Below are 14,723 nucleotides of genomic sequence, written 5' to 3'. Positions count from 1 at the left end.
ATTTGTTGCTCTCTACGAATGACTGGATCTCGTCCTGCGTCAGGCAGGTCTCGTCATCTGAGGTCACTTCAGATTCATTCTGTTCAAAGAAATTAAAGAGAAGTCAACACTTAAGAAACGAGCAGTGGTGATCAATAAACGGAAAACAGCAATGTGTATACAGAGATGGAAATTCAAAACATTTTAAGGCCTTTTTAAAGACTTTCCAGACATTTTAAGAGCTTATAGCCACTTTAGGTTTTAACATTTGCAAGATTTTGAATGACGGTATACAGTGCATCCGGAAAGTATTGATAGCGCTTCACTTTTTCCACATTTGTCTGTTACAGCCTTATTTCGAAATCCATTAAATTGATTGATTTACTCAACATTCTACACACAATCCCCCATAATGACAATGTAAAAAAAAAAAAAAAAAAGTTTTTGAAATTTTTTGCTAATTTATTACAAATAAAAAAGCTGTAAAATCAGATGTACATCCATATTCACAGCCTTTGGTGTTTAGCTCTAAACTGAGCTCGGGTACATTCCGTTTCCACTGATCATTCTTGAGATGTTTCAGCAGCTTCATTGGCGTTTACCTGTGCTCAATTCATTTGGACATGATTTGAAAAGGCATACACCTGTCTATATAAGCTCCCAGGGTTGACAGTGCATGTCAAAGCACAAACCAAGCATGAAGTCAAAGGAATTGTCTGTAGACCTCTGGGACAGGATTGTCTCGAGGCACAAGGCTGGGGAAGCTTACAGAAACATTTCTGCTGCTCTGAAAGTTCTAATGAGCACAGCGGCCTCCATCATCTATAAGTGGAAGATGTTTGGACCCACCAGGACTCTTTCTAGAGCTGGCCGGCCATCTAAACTGAGTGATCAGGGAGAAGGGTCTTAGTCAGGGAGATGATCAATAACCTGATGGTCACTTTGTCTGAGCTCCAGTGTTCTTCTGTTGAGAGGGGAGAACCTTACAGCAGGACAACCATCTGTGCAGCAATCCACCAATCAGGCCTGTATGGTAGAGTGGCCAGACGGAAGCATCTCCCCCTCTGGAATTAGCCAAAAGGCATCTGAAAGACTCTCAGATCATAAGAAACTAAACTCTCTGCTCTGATAAGACTCAAATCGAACTCTTGGAGTGAATGCCAGGCGTTACCTTTGGAGAAAACCAGACAGCGCTCATCACCAGGCTAATAGCATCCCTACAGTGAAGCATAGTGGTGGCACCATCATACTATGGGGATGTTTTTCAGCAGGAGGAACTGGAAGACTAGCCAGGATAGAGGGAAAGATGAACGCAGCAATGTACAGAGACATCCTGAATGAAAACCTGCTTCAGAGTGCTCTTGACCTCAGACTGGGGCGACAGTTCATCTTCCAGCCGGACAATGACCCAAACACATTGCCAAAATATCAATGGAGTGGCTTCAAAACAATTTAGTTAATGTCTTTGAGTGGCCCAGCCAGAGCCCAGATCTAAACCCTATTGAACATCTCTGGAGAGATCTGAAAATGGCTGTACATCATCACTTCACCACCAACCTGATAGAGCTTAGGAGGTACTGCAAAGAGGAATGGGCAAAAGTTTCCAAAGACAGGTGTGCCAAGCTTGTGGCATTATATTCAAAAAGACTTGAGGCTGTAATCGCTGCCAAAGGTGCATCAACAAAGCATTGAGCAAAGGCTGTGAATACTGATGTACATCTGATTTTTTTTTTAGGTTTTTTATTTTAAAAAAAAATTGCAACAATTTCAAAAACTCTTTTTTCACATTGTAAAACGTTGAGGTAATAAATTAATTTAATCTGTTTTAAAATAATAAAACAAAAAATTTTAGAAAAAGTGAAGCGATATCAATACGTTCCAGATGCACTGTACAGGGTGGGCCATTTATATGGATACACCTTAATAAAATGGGAATGGTTGGTGATATTAACGTCCTGTTTGTGGCACATTAGTATATGTGAGGGGGCAAACTTTCTAAGATGGGTGGTGACCATGGTGGCCATTTTGAAGTCGGCCACCTTGGGTCCAACATTTGTTTTTTCAATAGGAAGAGGGTCATTTGACACATCAATCTTATTGGGAATTTTACAAGAAAAACAATGGCGTGCTTGGTTTTAACGTAACTTTATTCTTTCATGAGTTATTTACAAGTTTCTGACCACTTATGAAATGTGTTCAATGTGCTGCTCATTGTGTTGGATTGTCAATGCAACCCTCTTCTCCCACTCTTCACACACTGATAGCAACACCGCAGGAGAAATGCCAGCACAGGCTTCCAGTATCCATAGTTTCAGATGCTGCACATTCACATATTATTAGGGTGTATCCATATAAATGGCCCACCCTGTATATACACATATACACACAGTAGTCAACATTTAGAGTTGATCAAAAATGTTTGTTTTTTTTATTTTAAATAATTTTCCAAAAGAAAAGAATTAGTGATATTCAGTAGTTTTAACTTTAATTAATGATGATGATGATGATGATGATGATGATCTACTTCAATTGCTGATTACTATATATTGACTAAACGTAAAGACATTTTTTTTTACCTTTTAAAAGTAACTTAAACTCAAAAATGTGCTCATTCAAATGTGATCATGTGTCTCAACGAAGCTCTGGACAATTTTCAAGTTTACAGCCATGCTCACCAGATATGATAGGATGCAATTCATTATCATACAATCTGCTAAACGCAATGCTTTCCTTCTCATTATATGTAGCATCATTTAAAAAATAATAATAATAATAAATAAAGCGTCTCACCAGTAGCTCCATGAGGCTCTTGCCGCAGCTGTCTGCCGGAGCACAGGCCTCTTCACTGTGGAAATGCTGATGGCTGAAGCTGGATAAAGACTCACAGGACACTTTAGAGCATGGGCTTTGTTTGCTTCTGCATGAATGTGTTGAAGGAGAAGAAGAAGACTCACTCACGGCAGATCCTGATCCTCTCCTGCTGCCATCTGATACACAGCCTTCCTCTGCTTTAGAGCCCTGCTGATAAAGACAACATTACAGCTTCAGCAGATTGAAGAGGTTGGAGTTATTATTCATACACCACATTTTAAGTTTGATTTTAAAAATGTATAATATACTGTATATCAGGGATCAGGGGCCTGTTTCAGTAAGGAGGTTCAAACAACTCTGAGTTTTTAATCTCTCGGTAAATCAACTCAGAGTTCAAGTTTAAACTCTGAGTTTTCGGTTTCAGAACAGCTGATCTGAGTTGGGTCAATCAACTTCGAGTAGACCAACTCAGAGTTAAGCGCGCACACCGTGACTTTAAAAAGGCATTATCAATGGAGCGCAGACATTACGAGTGACTATGGCAACATCTTAAAAAAAGAGATCACCATTTCTTTCTCCAGCTGAACTTGATGTTCTCATGCAAAGTTATAGCAAATATGAGCGTATATATTTGAAAAGAAGCAACCATCAGTGAAGAAGAGACAGTTAGCGTGGGAAAACAGCTGCTCAAGTTAATGCCTAATTTCACTTTTTAAGTATTTAAATATCTAAGTATAATAAAATAATTAATGTAATTTGTGACGTTTATATTTTTTTTTCTAAACTTTATTTTATACATTTATTAGTTTTAAATGATTTAACAGTGCACTTGTGTGCCTGCCTTTTTTATTGATCAAGTGATAGAGGTTAATATAACATTTAGAAGGTAAGCAGTACTAAAAATAATTTTTAGAAAGAATAATAATCCCATTAATCTAGTTACAGTGCATGTCGAAGGTGAATTGAATTTAATTATTTATTAAAAAAGCATAAGCCATTCTCTTACAGTTCTTCTATGTGTGACTAAAATGTAGGCAATAGCTATGTTTCCATCCAAATATATTACATAAATGTATGTGCAAAACTGCTGGTTTGTTCATTTACACACATTTTAAATATCATATGATCATGATCTTTTTTTAATGTACATACTGTAATTTGTTCAGTAAAAGTGTTTCCATCGTAGTCTATGCGCACATTTTCTATCCAATAAAAGTTTATCCTATTTATGCACGTTATGCACGTTTTTTATGCATATTTTAAAAAGTTATGTGCATCATGACGTTTCTATCAATCGTTTTTATGCACGTATCCAAAATGAAACGTAAGGCTAAGGCGAGAAATACCGCTTCGTCTTTAAAAAAGGGGAGGAGACCGACAGAAACTCTGAGTTTAGAGAATAAAACCTGGCTTGACTTACCCTGCTTTCTCGAGTTTAACAAACCTGCCATTTTGAAACGCAAAACCCAGAATTTCTCTCATTTCAGGGTTAAAATACTCTGAGTTTTCAGTTAACCTCCTTTCTGAAACAGGCCCCAGGGCTTGACATTAACACCCGCCAACCCATTAAATGTGTGAAGATTTCAGTTGTGGCAGGTTAGACAGCCGCACACACTAGTCACTTTGACTGGATGAAAAGCATTTTTAAATTGCCAGTGCTGGCTCGTCACTAAAGACTAGAATTTTAGTTTATGACCGATTGTCAATATGTATTTTTGTATCCAAAAAAAATGGGACAAAAAAACAAACAAACAACAACTCACGATCTCGTTTCTGCAAAGTGTGCCCTTGTTTTTTCTTTTCTTCTTTTTGTTTTTGCCCTTTGTGCTGTCTTCAGAGTTGGCCCAGCACTCCACACAGCTGTCCACAGCGTCCTCCTCCTTCTCCTCTGAGCAGCGGTGAATGCAGGAGAATTCACCTGGAGACAGACATTAGCATCATCATCATCAGCATCAATCAATCAATCAATCAAAGGAATCCTCGGTTTAAAACAGTAATAATTATATTGGCCCCTTTTCACAAGACTGTTATGATGCGTTTAACACTCATCAGCATCTTACTGCTTAAGCGAGGTGTTTGTAATAGAGATGCGCGGATGGGCTATTATTTCATCCGCAACCGCATCACAAAACTCATCATCCGTCCGCCATCCATCCGCACTAACATTGACCAATTTTTAAAACCGCACCCGCCCGCCATCTGCTGACTGAGCTCTTTATTTGAATGGCTTATTCCTTTTTATTATTAAATGAATGTTTCTTTATTGATTATTAGAAAATAGAGAATGACTTTAATGACATGCAGTTAATCCAAACGTGCAAGTCAAATCCAGCATTAATTGACGCTTTGAAGTGACGCTAAACAATACGAGGACGTGTCTTTTCACTTGATTCGATTCCTCGGTCCTTGAGTATTTTTTTTTTTTTTTTGCGTCCTTCCCTCGCATCCTATAGGGGTGGAAAGACGAGGAAAGAAAGCAAGGGAAGGAAACGAGGATACACAAATAAGAAATGAGAAGCACCCTATAAAGCTCTCAGAATATCAGCAGTAAACTCCGTCTCCAATCGGTGCACAGGGACAAAAATAAATAAATAAATAGCCTAAATGAAACGCACTGTACTGTACAATTTTTTTTTTATTATAGTAGCCTAATAGAAAACGCATTTTGACACATCATTTCAACATTCAGACGAGAGCGCCTGGCCTCTAATGCGCCCTGCTGCACTGAAGGAGCGCTCGCTCGCAGCACTTGTTGCTGGAATGCATAGAATTCTCTTGGCAAGGTGCTGTAGTCGTGGGAATGACTGCCTTGTTTCTCCCAAAAGGAAAGTAGATTTTCCTCTGCTGATCCGTCTATACGGAAGTTTGTAGAGGAATACTTCTATACTTCATCCAGAATTAGTGTATCCGATTCCTCCTCTCATTCTGTGAAGTCAGTCCTAGGCTTTTTCGTTGGTGCGCCAGCTATGTGTACAAAACAGTACAACCGCCCACCACCCGCCCGAATTTAATTAAAATATTATTTTTCGTCACGTCATCCGCCGATGATCCGCCGCGGCTGTAACCGCCATCCGCGCATCTCTAGTTTGTAATGCAGAGTGTATGAGGACAGGGCAGTAAGTCTGACTTTATTCTCTCTTTTATCTGCAGTTATCAGTCTCACACTATTATTTTCCTTCTTCTAAAAGTCTTGACAACAACATCAGAGTTTTTCTTTTATTATTTCAGCACATAGGATTGTGAAGAAATGATTTGTTGTCCTCTACTATTCACTGCCCTCAAACTTTACCCAACTATGACGACTTCCGCAGCTGAGAAACCTGTAAACGATCCATTGGCTGGCTTATCACTGCTGCTTGAAAGGACTGAATCAGTTCAACAGGGAACAAAAATCATGTTTACAAATTTCCAGACAGACGTGTGACGGCTGCATTACTCCATATTGATAAGTGGCACATCAAATACGTATTTGACCATCTCCAAGTCTTTTCCAAAAAACGATTAAACAATTAAGTTAGTTGTCAGTACATCACTGGTCTTTCGTTTCACAGAGGGTCTCACACACACACTCAAATATATAATGCTTAAAGTAAAGAGAATACCTGGAGTTACATGCTGCTGTTTAAGTGTTCACTTTATTTGTTATCATTTAGATTTATATATTTGTGTTATATTTATCTTACTTTTTTTCATCAAGTTATTCCCAATACTTTTCCATCCACAGAGTTGGCTCTTCGTTATTAAGTCAAATGTGTAAACGATATTGGTAAATTTAATCATATTTATAAAACTGGGCTGACACAGTTTCAATTTCAATTTACTAGAACTTCTATGTTAAGCTGCTTTGACAGCTACAATCTACATTGTATAAACGTTATAGAAATAAAGATCAATTGAATATTATTTACGGTTAGCGGTTTTGGCTTAAGCCTGATTTATACTCGACGCGTCCGCTAAATTGCTTTGGGTGCGCGCGGCGAATGTGACGTCATCGCGGATTTTTGATTTGGGTGCGCACAACATGGTTTCGGCTGGCGGTGCGTACAGCATTTTTTGAGACTCGAGATAAGTGTTTGATTTGAGTTGCATATGAAACTCTTTGAAGAGATTTTGTCTGAAACAGTATGACTGTACAGACATATTTATGATCCCTGATCTTAGAGACAACAAGATGATCAATTCTTGGCTAGAAATAGCAACAGCCGTGGGAAAGGAGAAAGTTTTTGTTAAAAGGTTTGGAAAAACCTGAAGGATGAGTTTTAAAAAAACAAGAGGTCATGGCAAAAGTGAGCCAGCTACACAATCACAGAATAAGTTTTTCCACCATGCATAGATTTATACACTGATGTATATATACACAATTGTGAATTTATAAACAATTTATTAGTTACAAAACTATAATTAATTAACAAATTATTTGTTTGATAACTGAAAGGAAATATTTGAACCTATCGGTTTACAATTTACTGATGGCCTGTTTCTCTAGGCTTTATTGGTGATAATGGTCAGGCATGTTGGACTATTATTGTATTTTTAGCATAAGAAGAGGACAAAAACTAACCAGACAGTAATGTGGGAATTGTGGAGCGAGTTAAATCTAAAAAAAAAAAAAAAAAAATCTGTATTTTTAAGAAAGTGTGCTCTTTTATTTTGCTTTTATTCTTCCCATAATAAAAAATATTTTTGTAGAGCAACTCATGTTCTGTTGTCATTAATATTTTAATAAACTTTAATAGGTAAAACCGTCCAAGATATGAACAAAAGCAAGTGATGCATCAAATTTAATGAAAAAATCTTGAATTGTTATAAAAATCCTTATAATTATTAAAATAATTTCTAAAAACAAAAATAATTAGCTTAAAAATACTGAATGATAGTAAAGATATGACGTAGTTCCGTAAACTTTCTACTTCTCTGTTTGTCTGTCTGAGTTTAAGGGTACCTTTTTTGACCGCCCCCTGTCGTTTTAAAAAAATATCACAATGCCAAACGCGGTGAGTATAAAAGTCTCATCCGTTACACGAGGTGCGCGCGCAGTCAGCGGAGGTGTACAAAGCAGCGCCAGGCGAAAGTATAAATCCAGCTTTAGGATGCTAGCGACACCATTTTATTTTTGTTGGTATTTTGGTTGTCTTGGACAAAAGCAGCTGTATGAATGCTAAAAAAATAAATAAAAGTGAAACCATCAACAAACAGCTTGACCGCTTTCATATTTACAAATAGAACCGCAGCCGTTTAGAGCTCATTTCTGGTTAATGATGTCAGAATTTGCCGCTATTTTGAAATGGATGTGTGAATGGTGCCTTTACGGAAAAATTACAGAATATCCCTGCCTGTGTGAACAGCATTTTAGGGCAAAGTTTTAAATAAAACACAGTATTTCATGGTTGTTGCAATGATCAAAATATCACAAATGTGCATATCATGAATTACATATTGCAATGGTTTGGAAGAAATGGACATTCTGGTTTTCTTGTCCAAAAATATATAACAGTTTTAATATGGATGCTTAAGTAACTCGGCAAACAAGCACAGTAGCAACTTGTGGAAAGCAGCAAAGTGGCAACAAAAGTGTTTTTGTTTTCCTGATTGTTCTTGACTTTTTCAGGTCTACATCAGTAGAGAAAAGCGGTGGTGATACAGTATTTATAAATAGATTAACCCTGTTAACCCTTAAAAACCTAGAGGTATTTTGTGGGCACCTAATGGGCCTATATTATTATTTTTTTTAAAGCAGTTTTATTTTTATTTTAGCAGTCAGCCTCAAGTGTCATATATTATCTTAAACAGGAGAACCTGAAGCTTCAATCTGTATCATTTAAAGGTCCAGTCAAAAATATTTTTTGGTCCAAAAACATATGAATAGACAGAAAATATTCCAGAATTTAAAAAAAAATAAAATAAAAAAAAACGTGTGGAATTCAATTAAAACAAAAAGTGGAATTTTCTGGTTATTACAAACAAAACCTCATCAAGTTTGTTTTTTCTTTCTTTAGAAATACACGCTATGATGTTTTATACTTCCAAATTAAATTGTGTCTACATCCACCTTTCCCTGTGCAAGTTATAGCAATTTATTTCAATGTTATTCTAAGGCGTTGTTCAGTGGAAAAAAAAAAACTAGTGCATTTATTTACCGACAATCCATTTGCCCAAAAGTTCTGGGAATGAACTAAACAGAAAAGATTGTTACAAAATAACAGAACACTGAAGCAAGTTTGACTTTTTCAAAGTAATACATTTTCAGTTACCATAAACAAAACCACTTACAATGAACAAATAAAAAATAAGAAAAAAATAATGCGTAACATGTTGCAAATCCTCAGTAAAAAAATAGATATAAATATTTACTATAGGCTACTATAAATAGTTACATAACTAAACTACATTCAATATGGACCATCCTTAGGTTTTATGTGCCAGCATATGGTGTTGACCCTGCTGCTTCTGAGCTTTTGCGTTCCAGACAAACAGCCGCACCGTCATTTGCGTCCTTTGAAAACAGCAAGACCAGCACTTCGTCTTTGCTGTGCCACTGTTTTGTCATGTATTTGTGCTGTTGTGCATGCATTGATTGAAGGCAGCTGAGACTCTCTTCTTTATGTCAATCTTTGAATTGTACGGATCGGATCAGCGGATCAAAAGTTATTAAACATTTAAGAGCAACACTTATTTATAGCCGCGGGTGGGCGGCTGTTTCATCTTTAAGGGTTAACTCGCAGAAGGCATGGTGATGATTTTCCAGACACAAAATGCATGTTGGTTGTTACATTTTATAAAATATCATATCACATATTGAAAATCACATTATTTAGCATGGTACAAGTAGTTATATACATTTTTGTCCTTTAATATTGTCATTGTTGTAAATTGTTGAGTGAAAATGGAAAGAAAACCATCAGAATCTGCTGAAATTACCAGTAAAGTAGTTCCTGGAAATTTTCAGAATATTTACCAGTATTACTGTGTGAAAGGGGTTAGTGTATAAGTAAAAAAAACAATGTGCATTTTAAAATATCTGTCAATCAGAAAATAAATAAATAAAAAATTGATTCTCATACCTGTCTCGTCATGGCTACACATGCCCTCAGTGCAGGCCACATCTGAGCCCTCTCTGGAGCCTGTCTCGCTGCCCTCCATACTGGAACAGTAGCCACAATCACTGCCATTACTATGAGGCAGCAGAGCTGGAGAGAAACAGACACAAACGCATTAATCAGATACTTTTACGCTTTATCTGCATCACTACATAGAAAACCAGGGCCCTTTGCATAAAAGTCCTTAAGCTAAGAAATCCCTCAGTTTGAAGGTTAAGGGTACCTTTATTTAAACTTGGGTTGCAAGAACAAAAACCTTTTATTTACATCACCTCGTACTTCAGTGTCTCATCAAATCACATCAAAATGCTCTCTAGTATGTAATATGCTGGCAGAGCTGTGATGAAACAAAAAGCTACGGGGGAGGAGTTACTTTATGCCCCGCCCTCTCTTCATGTTTGAGATTACGTCAAACATCGGTGCATAAAAAAATGCAAAGCACTTTACGGGACCTTTAATGAAATCCCTTACTCAGAGAGACCTTTTGGTTAAATTTCTGAAGCACTATTATGCAACCGGGAACAGACCATCAATTTACCTTTCTTAGTTTTGGGAGAATGCAGAATGGAGGCGGTGGGGCAGGTGCAGGCGGAGCTCTGGCTGGTGATGATGACCTCCACACTGCCAGCAGACTCTTCTCCACTGCCACATGACTTACAGCCGCTGTCCACAGACTCTGATGAACCCTGCCAAACACAATTCTTATTAGATTCACTGCACATGCATCTTACTTTGAAATACTGTCCTCTTGTAGATCTTTTAGCATTCAAATGCTAATAGATATGTAATGTTAATAGAATTCACTTTTGCTCCAGAGGCTATTCATTATTTTAGTTTTAATATAAAAAAATGTAATGTTTAAGTATGGAATTTATTATGAAGCATGCTGGACTGTGATTTTAGTTTATGCCACTTTATTAGGTACACCTGTTCAACTGTTGTTAATGCAAATTTCTAATCAGCCAATCACATGGCAGCAACTCATTTCGGCATGTAGACATGGTCAAGACGATCTGCTGCAGTTCAAAGCGAGCATCAGAATGGGGAAGAAAGGGGATTTAAGTGACTTTGAACGTGGCATGGTTGTTGGTGCCAGACGGGCTCGTGTGAGTATTTCAGAAACTGCTGATCTACTGGGATTTTCATGCACAACCATCTCTAGGGTTTACAGAGAATGGTCTGACAAAGAGGAAATATCCAGTGAGCGGCAGTTCTGTGGGCGCAAATGCCTTGTTGATGCCAGAGGTCAGAGGAGAATGGCCAGACTGGTTCCAGCTCATAGAAAGGCAACAGTAACTCAAATAAGCACTCGCTACAACCGAGGTCTGCAGAAGAGCATCTCTGAACACACAACACATCCAACCTTGAAGTGGATGGGCTACAGCAGCAAAAGACCATTAGTAATAGTGCCATTAGAGAAGACAGAAAACAGGAAAACAGGTGCATTAAAAGTCATTACCTCATCAAGACTTTTATCTTTCTCCTCTTCCACCTCTTGTTCAAAGCCACACTTGTTTTTACGTCTGTTCTTGCGTTTCTGCCTCTTTTTCTCCTGTTTGAGCTCCTTGGCTCGCTCCTCTTCTGAGAGTTCCTCACAGAGCTGCTCCAGTCGACTGATGCCCTGAACTTTCTCCACCGCCATCTGCATCACATTCAACACATGACCTTTACAGTCAGCATGATAATGTATGGCACTTTCCCAAAGCACAAACCCCGAATGAAACTCATTCACAGTCTCTTTATGTCTCTTTTTGATTAAAGCATCAAAACAATGAAAGCATTGAATTTTTTTTGTTTTACTTCCTCACATTTCTTAATTATTATTATTATCATTATTTTATATTTATGAGCCAAGAATTATGATTGTTAAAGATTTATAACCAATATTAACAGAAGACACTCATTAAAACATCAATGTAAAAATTGTTTTTCCAATACCAATGAGAAAACTAACCATTCACACTGAAAAGAAAACACTATGCAAAAATCTAAATTTGGCCTCACAATACTCACAAAAACATATAATTTTGCTCTTTTATTGATATGCTCTCCTATTTGCTCTCCTATTTCCTATAATGTACCTATTGCCGTTTTCTACTGTTTTTATGCTCATATCATGTGTTTATTTTCTCTCTGTAAAGCACGTTGTGCAGCCTTGTGGCAGGTAGAAACATGCTATACAAATAAATTGAACTTGAACACAATAAATATAATAAAACTGTAAATATTATAATTTTTTTTTTTATTTCCACTGTCCTTCAAACCACTATGTTTTACCCATTTGTCAATAAGTTTTCAATCAATTTTAGTATAAAATACAATATAGCAAAGTCTGTGGCTCAGTGGTTAGCACAATCGCCTCACAGCAAAAAGGTCACTGGTTCATGCTTGTTCATTCTTGGCATTTCTGCGTGGAGTTTGCATGTTCTCTCCGTGTTTGTGTAGGTTTCCTCCAGGTGCTCCAGTTTACCCCAGAGTCCAAACACATGCGCTATAGGGGAATTGAATAAACTAAATCGCCTGTATCGTACGAGTGTGTGTGTGTGTGTGTATGGGTGTTTCCCAGTACTAGGTTGTGGCTGGAAGGGCATCCACAGTGTAAAACATATGCTGGAATAGTTGGTGGTTCATTCCGCTGTGGCGACCCCTGATAAATAAGGGACTAAGCCGAAGGAAAATTAATGAATGAATTTAGCAAAGTCACATTGTTATATTATAAATAATTACAGCTCATAATAAACATGCCTAATGTTTACATAAATATTTATATTTTCTAAGTGACATTAATCCACCCATTTTATGATAATAAAATGCACTTTGTCAGTATTAGTTGTAGGCACTTCACTGGCATTAATGAGCTTTGTGTATGTAATATGTATAAAATCCCCCTGTAAATTTACTTCAAGACAGACTCAACAATATGTCTTTGACCCTTGTATACTGTTAAAATTTCTGATATACTTTCCAGCTTTACAATTTAAATATACAAAAGAAATCTTGTTTTCCACCATAAATAAAAGTACATCTCATTCATTTTTTCCATAGCTCATTTTAAAATGTAGATTGTGTCAAAGCAGCAACATAAACATATTTCACGTTTTAGAAAGCTTCAATTGTCTTTCCAAGTACTTTTTAACATAAGAGGCCATAATGTTTTTTTTTATTTAAAGGTCCAGTGAAAATTAAAATAAAGTTTTTTAGATGTTAATTTCAGTCTGTAAGTATGATAGGTATTTATTTAGCTTATGTCACGTCCACCTAAATCTATCAACAGTTTTGTTGACCTCACCTCATATATTAGTCTCTCACCAAATCTGACCAATCAAATGTTTTCTAGTATCTGACATGCCCCGCCCCCTTCTTATTTGATGAGCTTGAGCTCAACCACTCTCACTGGCAGAGCTGTGATCAAACGATGCTCTTGGCTGTATTTTAAAAGAGGCTGAGCTACTCCAAGTCCCACCCTCTCTTCGTGTTTGAATTGAGATTTCGACAAACGCAATAATGCACATTTCAAAGCACTTCTCGAGAGTTTAACGTCTGGATATAAGACTATATATATCATTCATGGAAATAACACTTAGGAATAACGCACAGGACAAATGTGAGACGAGAGCATTACCTCAAAGCTTTTGCGCAGTGCATCAATGCCCAGATAGAAGAGCATCTGCCATGTCTGCTCCTCTGCTCTCAGTTTCTGCCAGATCCTGTGCAGCCGCTCGTACAGGTGAATTCCCAAACAAGTCAACACTTCCTCCTGCGCGATATCGATGGTTTTTGCATGTTTCTCCCGACGCCTGAAAACAATCCAAAACACATTTAGTGAAAGTATACAGCTAAACCCTCAATTACTACTGAATTTAGTTTATTTAATGACTATAACTTGTGAACTTAGTATTATTTTTCAAATATTTCCCAAGTGATGTTTTACACAATGTTTAACACATTTTTAAACAGAATGAATTTCATAGCTAATTTCTAATAACTAATTACTTTCGTCTTTGATTAATAATAAAATAAGTTATGTCTGAGTAGTTTCAAGAAGCGTGGGAACCCTGGCATATTTTAAATATCGTTGCACGCATTAAATATAAAGTCAAATAAGCTCCTCATGCACTGAACCACTCACTCGTAACCCCCTGCAAACTCTGGCTCTGCTCGGCCCAGTAAGTGAGCGATGAAGTCCGTCTCGCAGCAGACGTGGATGTGGCGCTCGTGAGGGCAGCAGCGTAAACCTTCATACAAAGCCGCACAGTAGCCCTTCTCCTTACTGCTGTCCAGATCCCCCACAAGGATGTTATACGCTCTCAAAACCTTGTTCTTACAGTCAGTACAAAACCTGAGAATGACAAGAAAATGTTATATTATATAATGTTATGCATATTATATCTTTTTTTTTCCATATTTAGTAGAGCTGCACAATTAATCGTTAAAAGATCGCGATCTCGATTCAACCCCCAAGACGATCTTAATCCAGCATTTCTACAATTCTGCCAATCATATTTTCAAGTTCAGGAGAGAAGAAAAGGCGGCTGCACAAGTCTTTTCATTGTTTCACACACATTGCTCAGTGACATTGACACCTCCAAATGATGTTGAATGAGTCACATACTGTATTTATGAGCTATAATTCACCTACAAATGTCATTTTTGTCGTCATATAATGATGTTTTCGCGATCGGGAAATCACACGTGACGTGAGCTGCTGACCGTGAGCTGTTATCACAGAGAGGGCTCTTCTTAATGATAGACGCACGCGTCTACTTTAGTGAACAGAACCTGCATATGTTGCAAGTAACAGGTAATAAAATTGTAAATAATATTCAGTTTGTGACA

The 14,723-nt window shown here is 37.3% G+C and overlaps 1 protein-coding gene across 5 annotated transcripts in view; it reads right to left on the bottom strand.

Moving 5' to 3' along the window:
- The window catches only part of ggnbp2 (gametogenetin binding protein 2), a 36,051-nt gene that overhangs the window by 685 nt on the left and 20,643 nt on the right, over positions 1-14,723 (bottom strand). For 2 of the 5 annotated variants that reach the window (XM_005165016.5, XM_073950376.1), the window contains exons 7-14: positions 14,017-14,226; positions 13,510-13,684; positions 11,347-11,529; positions 10,426-10,573; positions 9,852-9,977; positions 4,554-4,708; positions 2,770-2,997; positions 1-79 (exon numbers count right to left, since the gene is read on the bottom strand). The exon at positions 1-79 is cut by the window's left edge and continues 685 nt beyond it. In XM_005165016.5, the coding sequence (XP_005165073.1) occupies positions 1-79; positions 2,770-2,997; positions 4,554-4,708; positions 9,852-9,977; positions 10,426-10,573; positions 11,347-11,529; positions 13,510-13,684; positions 14,017-14,226 (1,304 nt within the window). Of the gene's footprint in view, positions 80-2,769; positions 3,120-4,332; positions 4,709-9,851; positions 9,978-10,425; positions 10,574-11,346; positions 11,530-13,509; positions 13,685-14,016; positions 14,227-14,723 lie in introns of all 5 variants that reach the window. The other 3 variants (NM_001079961.2, XM_073950375.1, XR_012405886.1) reach the window with 2 other exon arrangements.

This window comes from Danio rerio, chromosome 5 (assembly GCF_049306965.1).
Source record: "Danio rerio strain Tuebingen ecotype United States chromosome 5, GRCz12tu, whole genome shotgun sequence".
In the NCBI taxonomy this organism is placed as follows: Eukaryota; Metazoa; Chordata; class Actinopteri; order Cypriniformes; family Danionidae; genus Danio; species Danio rerio.
The sequence above is the reverse complement of the archived record's forward strand: the minus strand, read 5'-3'. Positions and strand labels throughout refer to the sequence as shown.